This window comes from Emys orbicularis, chromosome 7, assembly GCF_028017835.1.
Source record: "Emys orbicularis isolate rEmyOrb1 chromosome 7, rEmyOrb1.hap1, whole genome shotgun sequence".
Lineage (NCBI taxonomy): Eukaryota > Metazoa > Chordata > Testudines > Emydidae > Emys > Emys orbicularis.
Genome location: NC_088689.1, coordinates 763,184 through 782,055, shown reverse-complemented (window position 1 = coordinate 782,055; position 18,872 = coordinate 763,184). Strand labels below are relative to the sequence as shown.

The 18,872-nt window shown below is 51.8% G+C and overlaps 1 protein-coding gene across 1 annotated transcript in view; it reads right to left on the bottom strand.

Moving 5' to 3' along the window:
- Positions 1-18,346, bottom strand: part of HPSE2 (heparanase 2 (inactive)) — a 282,498-nt gene extending 264,152 nt beyond the window's left edge. Inside the window, exons 1-2 of the mRNA XM_065408175.1 lie at positions 18,084-18,346; positions 16,286-16,443 (exon numbers count right to left, since the gene is read on the bottom strand). Coding sequence (XP_065264247.1) covers positions 16,286-16,443; positions 18,084-18,343 — 418 coding nt within the window. The 5' untranslated portion in view covers positions 18,344-18,346. The remainder of the gene's footprint in view (positions 1-16,285; positions 16,444-18,083) is intronic.
- Between the last annotated feature and the right edge of the window lie 526 nt (positions 18,347-18,872).

Here is an 18,872-nt window from a genome sequence, read left to right as displayed (position 1 = left end):
TGCTATACACTTTCAGTCTTACAACGTGATTTTTAAAGAAAACTGTATAACGTTGTGATGCTCTGTACCTCGGGGGAACACCCTGCACCCCCATGTTCATCCTTATAATATGATTGTGTTGTGTCCAATGCAAAGTTTGTCATGTCGGGTGTCTTCGGAAGGCTCGTGATGCACTGAGCAGTGTTGTTATAGTGATGTTATAGGTTGTAATTTCATGTATATAGTTATGAGGCTGAAAGTGTGCCTTTGTGGCTTAAAACCAGCCCAGGCAAAACTCTCCAGGAGCAGAGGGGCAGTTCACACCTCATCAGGACATGTATGGGACAAACCCAGCCCAGCCTCACAGGAACAAAGGACACTGGCCTAGGCAGCAACAAAGGATCTGTTGGACTCTCGAGTAAGTCACCCCCCTTCCCTTGGTCAGTCAGGGACTACAATGAGGTAATGCTCACCTGACCCTGAAGGGGGGTGGCAAAGCCAAGAGGGAAGAAAGAACATGATAAAAGGGAGAGACATTTGCCATGCTCTTCCTCTCTCTTCCACCTCCATCTACAGACATCACCACCAAGCGACTGAAGCGCTGATCAAAGGGGAGAGCCTGGCTGAAGGGCAACCAGCCAGCCTGTGGTGAGAAGCATCTACGTTTGTAAGGGCACTGAAAGTGTTAAGATCAGCTTAGAATGTGTTTTGCTTTTATTTCATTTGACCAAATCCGACTTGTTGTGCTTTGACTTATAATCACTTAAAATCTATCTTTATAGTTAATAAATCTGTTGGTTTATTCTACCTGAAGCGTCTGGTTTGAAGCGTGTCAGACTCCCCTTGGGATAACAAGCCTGGGACATATCAATTTCTTTGTTAAATTGACAAACTCATATAAGCTTGCAGCATCCAGCGGGTACAACTGGACACTGCAAGACGGAGGTTCCTAGCGTTGTGTCTGGGATCGGAGATATTGGCTAGTGTCACTCGGTTGCACACTCCAAGAAGCAGCTTACATGCCAGAGGCTGTGTGAACAGCCCAGGAGTGGGGGTTCTCACAGCAGAGCAGGGTAAGACTGGCTCCCAGAGTCAAGGATTGGAGTGACCTAGCAGATCACCGGTCCGGATAACACCAGAGGGGAACATCACAAACGTATTACTTAGAAATGAACATCCCTGTTTATGGAAATGAGTAAGATGGGGCACTGAAAAGTAAAACTTACTTCAGGGATCAAACTCATGCTTGACTGGGCACCAGAGAAACATACCAGTAAATTCTAAGTTGTAAAATATATAAAATATCTAGTTTTAAAAAAGCTCACCGCAGTTAAAAATGTTTAAACAATTTCTCTAATCTATCTGTCCAGGATTTTATAAAGTGCTCTGTACTGTTTACACACTGGTATAAAATTATGATCACAAGTAGTTTATGCTGGCTACCAGGCAAGTGTTACTTGGGTGAATTTAGATTTTAGTTTGTGTGTGTTGTGTGCTTATTTGTTTGAGTCTCTGAGCAGAAGACGAGGCTCTCCTGCATAGAAAGGTGTATATAACAAGTAAATTTTTCTAAGAGAATTTTAGAGTATACACTTGCATCGGTCAAATACAGCCACATAAAATTCTGCTGTCTCACTTATCAACCAGTAAATAACTAACAAACCAGGATGTACCATTCTTTCTGGTCACAGAGCAATTTCCGATGATATTTGTAATGAGACAGTTTCTAATTGAAGAAACTAGAGATAAGAAATAGGAGGAGTCCATCCTTACCGTGAGTAACACCCTGTATGTAAACAGCGCCAGCCCCACCTCCCATTAGACAGATGGTGGGTGCGGATGTGACAGAAACAAGTGAAACAACATTTGCTAATGAACAAAATTGCTCAGGATGTTTCAGAGAGAACACTGAGCCAAGCCGAAATTACACCATGGGGGTCATCCCTGCGCTGGCCCTGGCACATGGTCTCCAAGGGACCTAATGGGGCTTTCCCATCTCCAACTTCTATGGCCCACATCACACCCTGAGGGGAGAATCTTCACACACCGCTCTATCCTACCCACACCGAAAAGCAGTGTCTGCAGCACTGCCCCCTCTCTCCCCAGGCCCTGGGGCGTGTCGGCCAGTGCAGCCATGCTCGCTGGGAACAAGAAAGGAAGAGGGTGCTGCAGAGTAAGTGCCAAGGCACAGAGCCTCCCCTGACAGTTCCTGGCCTCCAGCAGATCCCAGAGAACCATGAAGGCCTCAGGAGACCCACAGTTGCTGGGGGGTGACCATCCTGCTGCAGCAGCACAAACCCCCAGAAGAATTCATCAGAATCTCTGCAAGGGGAGCAATAGCTTTTTCAAACGTAACTATGAGCGCGGGCTTGATGTTCCTAGCAACTAGAGCCCCTGTGTATCTCCAGAAGACCCAAGATAGCCTGGGACTGCAGACTGAGGGGACAGAAGACATGGAACAGCCTCCGCCATTCTGTTTCTGCTTTCCATTAGCCATCTCATGCCTGCCCAGTCCCCTACACCTGCTCCACTTTTGTCCCACACCCTCAGCAGTCACCCCTCTTAGCATGAGCCCTTCCCTCCTTCCACTGAGCCTGTTGCCTGCCCTTTCCTGCCTGCCCTTGCCCCGCCTCACCAGTATAACCCCTCCTGCCGCCAGCCCCATAGTGAGACAGCCAGCAGCTCCTTCCTCCCTGGGCCCAGCACGGCAAGCATGAAGACTAGGCCAGTCACCCTGCCACCAGCGCAGCCCCAGGACCAGGAGGAGTCCATGTAGTAGATTCCCTGATCTGCCTCTACAGATCCCAGCCCGACTGCCAGCAGGCACCATGGGACGAGACATGCAGCCCTCCCTGTCTCCAATGCTCTGTGCCTTGCACTCTCCACTTGTGGGTTTCCAGGTGGAGTGCAGGGTGTTGGGTTTAGCCTGCTCTATAAAGGCCTAAAGTTTGGGGCCATTCTGCCCACGAGATACTCCCTCCCATACCCCGTGCAATACCTCTGCAGCTACACTCAGCAGAGAGATGCCAGCTAGACCTCAGTTCAAACAGGAAGAGGCTGCTAGCGGGGTGTTCTCGCCCCAGGGTATCCCTAACTGTGAAACTCTCTCCTCCAAAGGTGCTGACACTTTGGTGTTGTGAATACTCAAGATTTTATCACAAGTCTGGCAATATTTGGTGCTTTTCTTACAGCCCCACTGCTGGAGTCAAAAGATGGCAAGAGAATCTCAATTTGCATTTTATTTTAAAAATAAGTTTTTAGCCTTCAGGGTTGTGGAGAATGTGAAGTGATTGCTCTCTAAGGCAAATAAAAAGAGCACAAAGCTTAGTACTTTTTACAAATCTCATGATTTTGGGGGGCCAGGCTCATGAATATTAAATGCTGCCTTTCAGAACCAAACATTCAGGACACCTACTTTCTGACGCAGAAGATTTTATGTGAATAATCTAACTTGCCTATTTTCTAATGATTTGCATACAACCATAAATTTCATCTTTAAAAAATCTTATGTGGATTTTGTGCTGGTGAAAGACATTTGTTAGAAAATTCTAGAATTAAGATTGACTGTACAACCTTAATTCTATCCCCATGTGAGTATGCATTACCATACAGTCTTTAATTACACGATCAAGCGCATACTATTTTTTCCCTGCATGGATCATCAGCAGGATTTAAACTTAAAACCTTCAGCACGGATCTCTTCTGTCAGAGCTACAAAAGTAACTAGTTTTGGAATCAGACTGTTATCCTGTATGTGGAACAGCCACAGAGGGGTGGGAGAGAGACACTTTGCAAGAGAGTAGGAGAATGTTGGGTATCAAGATTTTGGGGTTCTGCTCCTGACTCTGAGAAAGGAGTGTGATCTAGACGTTAGAGCAGAAGCTACAAACAGAATAGCCAATCACATAGACCTGGCGTATTTTTTCTGAAAGGCTGCAAAAGAGTTGTGAAGTGCACAGGATTGTTAACCACAGTTAGTGGGAGAGATGGGATTAGAGAAGGGGTTCTCACAACAAATTTTTGGTGGCCTGAGAGTGTGGCCACCAACTCTTGCTGGTGGCCGCTCTGACAATTTTTCCTAAAATACTTAAACTTAAGGAAAAACAAATAATTATGCACATATACATGTCCAAATCATTGTAATTTAGTTATGTATGTGTTGCAATAATAAAAATAATGTACAGCTGTTTCTATTCTTTACTGGACCTAAACAGACAAGAAACACAAATAAGGTGCTTTGCACGTTCTTGTCTTTTGTATTGTTTTTGCTTTTGCTTTTATGGTTGCCCCCCCCCCCCCCTTTTTTTTTTTTTTTTTTTTTTTTTTTAAGACTTGCTGGCTAGTAAGTCTGCTGCTGTGAGAGGTGATACTTGTATGTTAATATCACTTTTCACAGCCTCCCAGCTAGCTACAGACCTTACAGTGGCATAGCTGCACTGCTGTAAGGTCTCCCATGTAGCTGCTCTCGTCGGCATAATTAACCCATCCCTAACGAGCGGCAGTGGCTATGCTGGCAGGAGAGCATCTCCCGCCGACATACCGCTGTCCACGCGTCTGTCTGTGAAACTTTTGTTCACAGCCCTGACTGACAAAAGTGCTAGTGTAGACACAGCCTTAGTCTGCTGTGAAAAGTGATATTAACAGACATACAAATATCACTTTTCACAGCAGACTTACTCAGCCCTGGCATGCCAGGGTACAAATTAAGCCCTGAATGGTGAGGTGGGTAGGGAGGCAGCGGGGCCAGGGGTGATAGGAGGAATGGATGGGGGCCTAGGGGTGGCAGCGGGGGCCAGAGCCCACTGTCACAAGGACAGGGGCTGGAGCCCACCGCTGTGCAGCTAGGGGATAGAGCTCGAAGCCCTGAGCCTGCAGACCCCAGAGCCTGGAGCCCGAAGCCCTATGGCGGGAGCCTGCCACCCACCACCCTAGGGCGGGAGCCTGGCCCCACCACCCTATGGCGGGAGCCTGCCACCCACCACCCTAGGGCGGGAGCCTGGCCCCACCACCCTATGGCGGGAGCCTGGCCCCACCACCATTGGGAAGGTGGGGAACTCGCTGGTTGCTTGCTCCTCCAGTGTTTGTGTCTCCACAACCCCTGCTGGAGGCCCCAAGGGAAAGGCCGCTGCTTCTCTCCCCCGCACCCTCAATCACCACCCAGGAGGCTGTGGCCACAAGAAAAGCCGCTGGTGGCTGCATGCAACCACAGTGGCCACGTTTGAGAAACACTGGATTAGACCTTGCAGCTCAGGGCATCTTCCTCTAAGTTAAAGGGTATTTTGTAGGGAAGGGTACCTTCCCCACCCCTGAAAAGCAGGGTTTTGGCTGTGCCAAAGCTCTGGAAGGCAGGACAGTCCCTACTCAGTTCTGATGGCAACCCTACCCAGAGCCCAGATTTGTTACCCTTCCAGACAGGCTGGCAGAGGCACATCGGAGCAGGTAAGTGGTTGTCACAGCTGCAACAGGGAGAAGCTGTCTGAAGTTACAACGGCAGCTCAAAGTACAAGTTGCATTGGGTTTGGGTTGTGTGTGTGGTTCAAATACTCAGAAACCCAGGGTGATGGGTGGGCACTTTGATAGAAAAAAAGTCCTTTCACTCGGGCTGCTGAGCATCCAAAGGGCAGGAATGGTCAGTCACTTCCCACCTGGGGCCACAGGAACATCTATACACAAGAGCGGGATTGTTATTTTCCCCACACTTAACCCCAGGAGTGCGGTGATTAACTAGCTGGGAGGGGCTCAAATCCAAGGGCCAGAGAGGTAGACACAGTAACACCCCACCTCCCCAGACACAGGCAGGGGATGGGCTAGCGAAGAAAAGGGCTGCTCAGATCATCCAGAGCCAGACCCCCTTACGCTCACTGGTGAGCAGTCACGTGTGTCACCCCCCTGAACTGCACCACATATGAAGTAAGGGTATCCAGATCTGACCCTTAAGTGAGAAGGACAGAAAATGTCACTTTAACCCCCCAACACAGACAAAACCAAAACCCTTAGGACACTGACTATTGTAGAGTCTGCTTCAGCTCAGTACCTATGGGCCTCATTCATGCTATAAAAACACAACAGCCTGAAAACAATACTACCCAGTACAAACATTTCAGGTTTAGCTGCTGTCCTCACTTAACACACAGCTCAGTTGGGACCTGAACTCAAGTTCACTTTAAATCTCTCTGCGACTGTCTGCTCCCACAGCTCCTTTTGGGGGGTGCTTGGGCATCATTTCCTGGAATGCTGGCACTTCAAAGGGGACAGGCTGGGGCTAGGACACAGCATCATGTTTGCATTTTGTGTTATGGGGCTGATATGGGATGCACCTGGGAACTCATTAACTCACATGTGCAAATGAATTTGCTGCTCTGCCCCAGCCTCTCGAGAGCATGACTCTGCAATGCACAGGCACCACACAACTTGTTGCAATTAGCACATTCTACTCAGGAGAGGTCCAAGCCTGAAACAGCTGGTGTTGTTTCTGGTTAAGATTCAGATGCAGGTATCTTAAGGGAAAGCCTGCAAAGTGCTTGCTGCTTAATATCTGAACAAACCAGTGCAATTAGCTCCTCAGTTTATGGGCAAATTTCACACACAAATATTTTACTCAATCTCTCCCTCTTTAGACTTTCATACCCTTCCCATCTTCATGGTAGGTGAGCACCTGTGGCTCAATATTTCCCTTTGCATAGCATTCAGATTGAGAGACGAACTGACAGCAAATGCCAGCCATTTCAAATGAGGTTGAAATTCAGATCTCTACTGGCTCTCCTGCCCAAACATTGTGTGCTGTAGGGATATTCCCAGGAGGAACTGTACTGAAATCTTCAACTCACATCACACTGTTCAGTACTCAGTCTTTAGCTGGTAATACCTGGTAAACTAGGTTACTCCGGGGTGTAATGAGCTACAAATCTCTTCATCTTTAGGTTCCTGATTGAAGCTAGTCAGGAAACAAGGGAAGCAAAAACTGCAAAAACTTTCTAAAAATGTGTTTCTGTTTTGCGGTTGAAATTTTGTTTTTGGCTACATTTTCTAACCAGCTCAATTACTGGTTCGAAACCAACCCCAAGTCAATCCTCAGGAGTCATGTCCAGCTGACGGCCATTTGGGAGTCTCTGTGAAATAAGCTGGTGGCCTCAATTCCCAGCAAAATGTACGTCACAAAATTCACCACTACCTTTGGCAGTTTCAGCAGAGGTGTTGAAAACAGGAGAAGCACCAGGCCTGAACTTCCCTCTCACTTCTATGGGTGAGTCCTTCCAGCACATGGCAGAAGCGCTCTGATGGGGCAATGGCAAAGGTTCCAATGGCTCTGGAAGGCGTGTCCCTGTTCTATGGAGAGAGGGCTCCAGGCACCAGACCTGTCAATTCAGGGTGTTTCAGGGGCACAAAAGCCCATTTCTAAACACTGAACAATGCCAGGATGGCAGCAAGTTGGCCTAGATCCATCCCAAGGAATGAGAGCTCCTTTCTGTTAATCACCTTCTTCACCACTCAGGTGCCTTTCCTGCACTGTTTTACAAATAAGCACTGATTAGTCCACCATAAAATGTAATGGGCTCTATGTACATTTTAAGGGCTGTTTTCCAGTTACATTAGCCCCAACAGACGGTCCCTGGTCCATTAACTCTGAAACTGTGCAATAGATTTTCTCAGATATAAAAACAAATAATGCTCCCCAGGCTGAGACACTGCAGCCATGTTTCACTGCCAAGCAAACTCTCGGGGTGCAGCCAGGAATCTCACAGGGGAAGCGCTCCCCGCAAAGTTAGCTGTGGGTAGAAGTGACTGTTCCTGGATTCCTAAGAGGAAAAGTTCAATGTAGAGTCACAACAGCAGCAGCAGAGACCGATGCAGGGACATGCTGAAAGGAAAGTGAATGTGCACCACAGGTGCCTGGAGAAGAAACCAGAGTGCACAATGCATTGTTCAGCTGCAATGCTGCGAAGACCGAACCCTGAGCCGTGATGGTTCTGTGACGAAGTGGGAATGTTCCGTAATATTTCAATGCTTGTGTGCCTCGGTTTCCCCCTACATTTTGCATTGCTAGCCAGTGGGAGGAAAAGAAATTAGTTTGCTCTCAGGGCAGGCTAAAGCCACGTCTACACGTACAGCACTGCAGCGGCACTGCTGCAGTGAAGACGGGAGAGAGCTGGCATAATAAAACCACCTCCGCAAGCAGCAGAAGCAATGTGGGCAGGCGAAGCTCTCCTGCCGACATAGTGCTGTGCACACTCGCGCTTATGCTGGTGTAACTTATGTCGCTTGGGGGGGGGGGGGGAAGATATTCACACCAATGAGCGGTGTGTGGTTATGTAGACATAGGCTAAGAGGCATATGTCTGTGCATCACCCTCCCTGTCTAGGTGGAATGAACAGTGATTAAGGAACTGGCTCAGATCAGCAAGGGCTCCCCCAGAGACAATGCAAGCTCCAAGGCAAGTGATTCGTGGATTGACACTCTCAGTAGGAAGCTGAGCAGACTCTAGCTCAAAAACAAAGACTGGAAGGTGTGAGGGGATAAGTGTGAGCTCTGGAAGAAGACTGGGAGCTCTCTCACCTGGGACCTGATTAGGGAACGAAGTCAGAGAGAGAGTTCACTCCAGCTTGGCTGGGCTCTGGGCTAACCAGAATAGATTATGCTGTAACCTTCAGCTCCCAAAGGGACTTCCTATGCTGTCTTCCAGCTGGCCAATAAACCCAACCGTTCTGAAGATGCTGCTTGAGTGGTCCAGTAAAGGCTGGGTGAGGTGCATTATTAGTTGCTGAAGAACGTACAGGTCTCTGCGGGACTCGCTGAACGGAGCTCACGGTGTGAACCAGGAGTGCTGAAGGCCCAGAGGTTGAGTCTCAGGAAGCGATGAGGCTGCGTGGCCTACCCGAAGAAAGAGTGAGACCCCTTGCGGCCAGAACATTGAAGTTCCTCCAAGAGTCTGTTCCAAAGCTGGGGGTAGAGCTGGATCTGTGACAGCTTCCCATACATAATCCTGCAGGGACTCCATTCAGCAATCCACTCCTTACTGGCTGGAGTGGCCAAGCCAGTCTGTTCAGTCTGCTTGTCCCTAACCATACAGTAGGGGGGCGGGGAGGAGGGGAGTCTAGAAGCAAGTCCCTCAGGTGACCACTTTCCAGGCAAGAGAGAAAAGAAACATACAAGGACCGAGGCCTACAGTACCTGATCTGAACACCCTGCTTCTCCTGCCTAAGCCCCACACTACTCCAACAAGGACTGGGGCCAGTTCCACTGGGCCCAAATTAAGTTTGACGAGGGCCAGGGCTATTATAGTTCTGGGGGGACCTCTGTGCCTATTCAGATCCTTCTCTTTACTGTTTTACTACCACCCATGCTGATGTCAAACACTATGCTGTTAAAATTACCTTGGTTATTACAGTTCGGTTTTTAAATGTGATGCACCAACTCTAAAGCTGAATGGCAGTTAAAACAAACAAAACTATTTTGAATTTCAGCACATAACTGGTAGTAATAAAAACAGTAACGCTATGGCTTTAATTACCTATAGCAGTGGTATTCAATTACATTTTCTGGTGGGCCAAAAGGCTCTCTCTAGGGCCAAAGGGTTCTGAGGCTGTTTGTTCTCTCCAGCAGCCTGGGGTGGCAAACTCGCAAGTGTGGTGTGCCAGACCGTATTTCTGAATCTTAAAAATCAAAGGTTAAGTGTGCTGATAGACAATATTCCAATGAAATCTTGCAAATAAGTAATAATACAAATACACTGAAATGCTATTAAAACAGTACATTATTAATATTAAGTCTTAAAAGTATGAAATTAAAGTTAGAAGTTAAACTCAAAGAAATGAACAGACATCTCATTTCTCTTTCTTAATGCCTGAAATTTTGACAATCACTCACCCTGTCTTTTTTTTCCAGAAAAGTACTGTGCAATGAGCAATCAAACTAACTAATGAAAGCCCATCAATTACTGATCCCCTTATGTTGCATAAACATCGGATTAAGTGCCTGATTAAAAGTGTAGCACTATAAGTGGAAATGTATCAACACCGTCTAGCCCCAAGGGGGTTAAATGTAAATGGAAAAAATTCTAAATTAAATAAATGGCATGATGGTAAACAGAGGGCAAATGGAGAGCATCTGCCCAGCCCCCATCAGTTCTACCCCCTCAGCCCCACATCTGCCCAGATCCCTATCCCCCCCCATCAGCTGTGCCCCCCGGCTGACCTCCACTCCCGCTGGGTTCCTTCACCACCCATCCTCCCAGGCTGGGAGGGGGGGCAACTGCAGCAGGGCTCCCCCAGACCCTTCCAGGTAGGGGGGCAGCTCCTGGGGCTCTTCACTCCCTCCTCCTTCCCAGGTGGGGTGTTACGGAGAGGGGGAGCTGCAGAGCTCTGTCTTCTCCCCCAGCCCCTCCCTTCCTGTGAGAACAGACAGAGCTCCCTGCTTCCTGGGCAGCTCTGATTGGCTGCTCCTCTCAGGTGGCATGGCAGAGCAGCTGGCCCAGCCCCCCCAAGCCAATTGAAGAGCCATGCAACAAACTATACATGTTTGGGGGGGGGGGCTCAAAATCCAAGGCCCTAGGCTGCAACCCCTAAAGCCCCTGCATTAATCTAGTCCCCTCCCTGGCTACCTTTTCACCTGCCTTGCTGCCCTGGCTACCAGGAACAATCACCAAAATCTACCTGTGAAGTCTCCACCCTCAACTCCTTCAAGTTACTGCTAAGAACTCTCCTTCCGCGCTGGCTACAAACAGGAGTGTGTCTGCCCTTAATTAAAACAAAACACGAAGCTCTGAACCCAAGGCCCAGACATGCTGAAGGCACCACTCCCCCGCCTCTGGCATGTTATTTCCTCCCTTGCATTGCAGGCTGCTTGGGGCAGGATCCCTTCTAGTTCTCTGTGAAATGCCTAGAACGCCTGTGAGTGTGATAAAACACAGGACAGACACAGAGACACTCCTAGATCCCTGGGGGAGAACGACCCACCCAATGGAGGGGGTATCACTATTTATCCCTTCCATTAGGGTAGTGCCTAGAGCCCCAAGCAGGATGGGGGCACCATGGTGCTAGGCGCTGTACAAACCCCATGCAGAAAGACAGTCCCTGCCTCTAGGAGCTCTCCATCTAAATTAATGCCACGTGAATTTAACCCTATGTCCAGGGGCAAAAACCCTCATAAACATCTTGTCCCATTTACACTCACACCCCCTGTGGGAGGAACTCTCCCCACTCCTCTTGGATTCAGCCCGGATCCAAGAACCCCAAGCCCTGAAATGACCTTCTAGGCATTTAACTGAAACGCTGTTTGATATGTTCCAGGCATGGCCACGTGTCCCCTCTGCAAAAGAAAGGGAAGCACAGCAGCTGAGCCAGCACTCACCACAATACCAAGAACACCAGGCTGCCGGGCAGCCTCAGCCTAGCTGAGTCCCCGGGGCAGGTCCTGGCTCTTCTCTTGGGACATCGCTGTCACAAGGGGCTTAAGGCAAAGAGGCTGACATGGCCTTAACAGCTGTAGCATCACAAGTCCCTCTTTCCTAATACCTTGTTCCTATTAACTCATCCTCTCCACCCTTTTCGCTTCACCCCACCCCAGACCAATAATAGATTTTAAAACACACAAAAGCACATACAGAGAAAAATGGACAAACACAGATAACTTAGAAAAAAAGAGGTAACTAACATGACACTTGCCAGCACGCTCTCTGATTGCTCTGATCACAGGCTGCCTCCCAGACTTATACCCTTTGTCTATGTTGCTTATTTAGACTGTAAGCTCCTCAGGGTACAGGACATCTCTTCTTATGTGTTTGTTCAGTGCCTAGCACAATGGGGCCCTGATTCGGAGGGCAGCCTCTAGGTGCTACTACAATGCAAATAGTTCCTGCATTCTTGATAAGAGTGGCATAGTGATGCTGTGGAAAGATAACATGGCTACTAGGACTCGGTGAGGTGGGGTAGAGCTTTGCAGAGGCAGCAGGATTTCATTTCAGAGAACTGGATTCCTCTAGTGAAGCTCTCAGCGCAACCTCCACACAAAAAGATCCTCTCTAATACAATGACAGTTACTAGCTTCTGGTCATGAAGTTTCCACACAGAGATCTTAGGAACAAATAAGAAAGTTTTGCTTCTAGGCAGGAAATCCCCCTTAGCACACCTTTCTGGTTTACACTGCTCTCTGATAGACACCACATGTGTCCCCTCCTTCCCTCACCCACATTTGCAATGGTTCTGTTCCACATTTAAGTGATGAAAAGTTAAGACCTGTGGTTACAACTTCTATGAGAAACTTCATTTTGAAAGGCTGCTACATTTCAACTTTATTGCCATGAGGAAAACTGAAGAAACAAAAGCCTTCAGTCATTCCATCATGAAAACCCCTAGTGAAGACATATAATAAGTGGAAGTTCTCTGCCGCAAGTTGTTGAAATATTGACCTTTGGGCTGAAGCAGCAACATTTATTTCTACAAATGTTTTGTATGAACCATCCACAGTTTATGCCGTACAGTTAGTTTCTCCCATAGATGTTTGACTACAGCTGGCTGGGCCAGCATTTTTTCTTCAACCTGCACCTCCACGGACTGAGATTAAGACAAACCCTTCCCTTGAGATTTGTTAGGGTAGCACAAGATCAGGACTGCTTTATCTAGTGAAACACCGAGATAAAAGAAATACCCAGAATGACCCACCTGCCTGTATGGAGCAGAATACAAGCCTGTTGATCTGAGTGCAAATCAGATCAGGCATAGAGAGAGAGAGGAAAAAAACTGGCAAATATGTCTGCTTTTTCCATTCAGTGCTTCACTGTTTGACTAGCGCTCTGCAAATTATTGTCTTTTCTACTGATCTACCACTGAGATCTGTCTTTCTAAATTAATTGGCTTCCTAAATCTTCAGCTAATGGCTCTTTTAAGTCACAGCTAGAAAAGGTATATTTTAAAAAACAGACAAAAATATTGTTACTTTTTTTCTTATTTGTAGTCGTTATATTCCGCTTTCTTATTTCAATAATGCAGGATAGAGCTTTGCCACTACAGTTTCCTGAAGTTTCTTTGCCTGAATTAATGCTGTCCAAAGGGAAGGAAAAATGCTTATACAAATATTTCAAGGGAGAAAAAAATTCTAAAGAAAAAGCCAGAACCACTAATACAAAAGCAAAGTGATGCAATTTGTAATTTTTATTTTTATTTTAAATTTTAAGGTACTGAAATGCTTTTTATTATCTGTTTTTAATGAGGAAAAGTAAATAAATGTGGACAATTGAAAATTTTTAAAACCCTTTAAAAACAACTATTATTAATAAAACTTTACCTGGCCACTCTTGCAAGAAGAACAGGAGTACTTGTGGCACCTTAGAGACTAACAAATTTATTTCAGCATAAGCTTTCGTGGGCTACAGCTCACTTCTTCAGATGCATAGAGTGGAACACACACACTCTTGCTAGAGTGAGTGATTTCATTGGCATTAATAGGGTTTCTCACATGAGGAAGGGCTGCAAGATCTGGCCCGAAAGCAGGTAAGATTTGAACCTAGGCAACATACAGGCAACACGTGGAATTGGCTAACATCCCAAAACACTGGTGATTATTTATAAAAGTCACATACAATTGGGGAGGAACCAAAGGGTTGGGGGAAGAGAGAAAAAGGCAAACATCGGACCTTTTAAAAAAGGAAACAAAAGTAACCCTACAATTACCTCTCAGTGCTAGCTTCACACCAGTTAAAGAATGGAAAATGTAGTGGGGGTGGGGTGAGGGAAATATGTAAAAATCTGAAGAATAAGTGAACCAAGGTCAGTAAGCAGCCTGCCTTTATAGAAGACAAATCATGTCAGACGAATGTGACTGCTTTTTAGTGCTGTATTACAAAGTAGATAAAAGGAATGAAGTCAATGTAATAAATGTAATACCTTAATTGTAGTAACGCTTAATTAATACCTCAATTGTAGTACAGCACTAAATCCTTCTCTGGCATAACTGCTAGAAACAATTGAGATAAACCAGCGATAAATCTGGTCCAATGGCTTAGAAACATCTCGGTAAACAGAATTAAATTCAAATAGGTTGGAACTCTCAAGCGGACTGAAAAACGCAGCCCTAAACAAAAGGAAATAATAAACAGCAAGGGATGGGGCTGGCGAAGGTGCCTAGCAGTGTTGAGTCTGGTCTCATTTAACATTTTCATTAATTATCTGGAAGTGGAGTAAACAGCACACTCATTTCGCTGGCAGAGGATGTGAAATTGGGAGGCGTGTGAACGCCAGCGCGGGGAGAGAAATAAGGCGAAGAGGCCAGAAATGTTAGAAATGTGGGAAGGAAACGGCAGAGCCGGGTGAAAAATGGAGGCCGGGAGACTTAGCAGAAAATCGAACTGGATTTTTTTTTCTGCTTTCTTTGGTAAAAAAAAAATGATTTTTTTCAACTGGCTCCATGGCTGGCAAGCTACAGGCAGGACACGGCGAAGAGACCGGGACGGAGAGATTTGCCCCGTTGCTCATGACGGTTTTGACCAGCTCTCTAAAACCGGAGCATGAGATTCGCCCTCGCTGCGTGCAGAGCGACCCCGGCCCGGCCCGGCCAGGGGAGCTGGGAAGGCATCGCGGGGCCGGGGGCGGCGGCTGCCCGCAGCCGGGCTAGCACCGCGGGAGCCCGACGCGGTGTAGTTTGGTGGCGGTGCAGAGGAGCAGAGGCTGAGAAGTCGCGGCGCCGAGAGACCGCTGGATGGGTGTGAGCCCGACGGAACCAGCGCCCGAACCGCCCCCGTGCCGGGAACAGCCCCCCGGGGTGCGAGGAACCGGAGACTGGCGAGGGCAGTGTCCGGGCTGCAGACGGGCGCGGGGAAGGATGCTCAGGGCTGAATCTGCCTCTCTGGGCTCCGGTCTGCGTGGGGAGGGAACCGCATCTTCCGGCCGCTCCACGGGGAATCAGCAGGGACAGAGCCAAGCTACCGGAGCCGCCGGATGAACTCCCGCGGGCACAGCCGGACGCTCCTGCCCTGCCGTGCCCGGGGCTCTTTCGGCTGCGTCTGCCGAGCCCCGACACACCAGCGCCAGCAGCTTCGGCAGGGCCGGGCGGGCGCCGCTGCCTCCGGTCCCGGACAACTTGAAAGCTGCGCCCCGACACCACCCCGATGGGCGCCAGGCCGCACGGGGACGCCTGGGCACTAAACCTCCGGGCTCGGGGCCCCGAGAGGACCACACGGGCTGCCGGGGCTGAGTGACTCACCCAGCCCGGAGGGCAGCCGGGGCAGCGCGCTGCTTTCACACGCCAAGGGGAGTGAGGCCGAACAGGCCCGGCCGAAGGGCGAGTGTGTGGGAGCGTTACTCAGGGGGGGGGGGGGGGGAACAGGCTCCTACCAGAAAGCGGGTTTTACCCGGGATCCAGAAAGTATCGTCCGAGCCCGCCACCCCCTACACACAGCCCAGAACTGCACACCCCGGCCTCCCGCACTACCACAACCACACACCCCAGCCCCCCCTCACCACAACTACACACCCCGAGAACCACACACCCAGCCCCCCTCATCACAACTACACACCCCGAGAACCACACACCCCAGCCCCCCTCCCACCACAACTACACACCCCGAGAACCACACACCCCAGCCCCCCTCCCACCACAACTACACACCCCGAGAACCACACACCCCAGCCCCCCTCAACACAACTACACACCCCGAGTACCACACACCCCTGCCCCCCTCACCACAACTACACACCCCGAGAACCACACACCCCAGCCCCCCCTCACCACAACTACACACCCCGAGAACCACACACCCCAGCCCCCCCTCACCACAACTACACACCCCGAGAACCACACACCCCTGGCCTCCCCGCACCCACCACCGCTATCCCCCCAGCACACCCCCAGAACCGCACACACACCTGGCCTCCCTCCGACCCCAACACAGCAGAAATAAGGAGAGTCAAAGCACCGACCAAGCCAAGGGCAAAGGTCCGTTCTCCTGCCCGGCCCGTAACACCCCGCACCGGTCCCTCCCGAACTCACCCGGGAGTCGGCGGCAAACGCAGCTCACCGTTTCAGCAGGAGCCAGGCTTTGACCCCTCCCCGTCCCGGGGGCCGCTGGCCGCCCTGTGGCCCAGGGCCTGGAGATCTGCAGCGACTCGCCCCCCGCAGAGCCGCCTGCCAGACACACGGGCCTGTGCCCCAGGTGCCCTCCCGCCGCCCCACATAGACACCCCGCTTCCTGCCTCGCGTCCCGCTGCCCAGAAGCCGGGGGTCCGGCGCACACCCCGCAGCGAGTCTCACAGCCGGTGCCTCTGGCGCGCACCGACCCAGCTGTCCGCAGGGACCCGCCGCGCCCTCCCCGGCTCACCGTCCTCGTAGTTCTTGAGGTAATAGTCCGGGCCGGGCCCCCCGCGGCTCTTGGCCGGGTTCTTCAGGTTCTGGAACTGCAGGAAATCGGTTCTCTTCCCCGCGAAGCGCAGAAAGGCGGGAGCCAGGCCCCGGGCCAGGGTCACCAGGCGCCTGGAGCTGGGAAGGAGAGAGCGAGGCGCTGAGGGGGGAGCACCAGGGGGGGCTGGCCCGGGGCGCCCCGGGCCCAAACACCTCCTGCGGAGCAGCCCACCCCCGGGGGTCCCGGATCTTGGAGGGTCCCACCAGCCCCGTTTCCTCTTCCGCAGGATGCAAGGCCGAGCCGGTCCCTGCCCAGCGCTGGCCGCAGCCACCGCTGAAGCCGAAGCCTGGGGCTGCCCCGGGATAACCCGGGGGCAGGATCGGGCCCGAGGCATTCCTGGCCAGGATCTCGGGCTGCTCGTCTCCCCCAGAAGCCCGCGCAGGCCCGGGGACCCCCGATGGGAGAGAACTCCCGCCTGGACACTGCAACCGAGCCCGGGCGAGGCGCTCGCGTCTCATTCGGGCTTTTAAAGACCTTCCAGCGGCCCCGGCCCGGCTGCAATCCCACCTGGGGAGCCCGCTCGGGCCGGCAACCAGCCCCGGAGCGGAGCGGTGGGGAGAGCCGCTACTTCTCTCCCACTGCGCCCGGCCCTGGTCGCCTTAGCCCGGCAACCGGAGCCCGCCTCGGCAAAGATGGGGGCACCCACCCGCTTTCCCGGGAAATGGCCAGCTGGTCCCTCCCCAGGACCCCGGCGGGCCCGACCCTAGCGAACCTGCACAATTGTGGCTGCCCGTTCCCGGGGGCGCCGCAGCTTCGCTAGCGCACAGGCGGTCCCATCCCTCGGGGAGTGCGCGCCCCGCGTTGTGCAGCTGCCCGGCCCGCGGACCCTCCCCTGGGCCCGGCTTGGTGGTTTCCAACCGAACCTTGTCTCCGCGCTTCGCCTCTCCGCCGCTGCCAGTCCCTGGGACGCTGCCCGGGCCCTCCCCGGAGCAAAGGGCAGGCGAGCTACTGTTCCAAGGGAACCCAGAGGCGGACACCGGGGTAGCCTGCGCCTCGGGCCGGGGTCCCGCTGGTGGGGCTGCGCGCCGGAGCCCAGCGTCCAATCCTGCTTTCCCGGAGCGTGCCCCGCCGTGTGTTTGCGTTGCTAATCCTCCGCGTAACCGGGAAATGTAACTGAGCCGAGCCTCGGCGCGCTGGGAGCGGGTCCCGCCAGAGACACCCCGCTCCCCTGCAGACCTCCGGCCCGACTGCCCCCGGGAAGGGAGGGGGCGCTCCCCGGGCGGGGCTGCCTCCTCCAGGCCGCTGCAATGCCACATTGTCCGGGCGAAGCACGGCTACTTACATCGGAGGGAGGGTTTTGCCCTCGGTACCAGGAGCTGCCTGCTCGCAATTAGCTGAGCAGCCGACGGGCGAGCGAGCCGGCCCTGCAGCCCGAACCCGAACCCAGCTCCCCGCCCGGCAGGAGCCAGAAGCGGTTCGGGGGGCGTCCCCGCTCGGCTCCCTGTGCTGGCTCGGCACCGCCTGCTGCTTTTGGCGGAGGCTAATTGCTGGGGAGAGGGAAGCCCGACATTTTTTCAGTCATAACTGATAAGTTTCTGAAATGCCTTCTCCATTGCAAACATGTGCATCTTAATGGGAAACACTCAATGCTCCGTCACAACAAGCGCCGGCCGCAGCGCGGAGCCGGCCCAGGGCTCTGGACCATTCGCCTGGCTTCTCTGGGGGCTGCGAGTGGGGAGCGGCGAGGAGAGGGGTGCACGCGAAGCTCCCGCCTTACCTTAAGAAATCGAGCCAGCCATCATGGATGATGGACGGGTCCAGCTGCAAGGAGAGGAAGTTCTCACTGGTTATCCTGACAGGGCTCTTGGTGTTCACATCCAGAAGAATGAGAGTCCGTCCCTTCACTCCTGGAGGTTTCTCTGCGGGGACCGCTCTCCTGTCCCCGGCTTGGGAGGAAAGGGAGAGGTGCGCCATCAGAGCCAGCCAAGGGGCCAGGAGGGCGAGGACCCCCGGGGGGCAGGAGCTGGGATGGGGCATGCTGAGCTGCGGGACCCCGCTAATTACACCCCTCTTTCGGCAGGGGCTCGCTGGTGGCTAATTGTCCTTATCTAAAGTGTGGGGCTCGCTGCCTTTTTTTGCAATGTTTTGGTGCTGGTGGAGGGGAACTCACGCCCCTGACCAGCCTTTCCAGCAGCCGGTGCCAAGACGCCTTGTTAACCAGCGCCGCCCCTTTAAGAGATGTAGACTGCGGACATTTTTAACTTTTTCAAGGTAAGGGAAGTCTCCTGGTTTAACCCGCTCAGCTCAGAGCTCAGGAGTGTAGTCACGAGGCCAAATGTGACCGTGGCGAGTTCGAGATGTTTTTGTTTCATTCGCATTTGATGGACAAGAACTTGGGGTAAAATGGTCGCTGAGGGAGACCCAGGGCAGTGACCCCTCACCCCACGCAGGGCTGCACTGGCGCTACAAGACTTGCACACGCGTCCTGAGTGCATTTGCAGGCTCTTTGGGCCGGGGACTCGGGGTGATGTGCACGGATGGTCGCATTGCTCTCTCCGGACTGGGT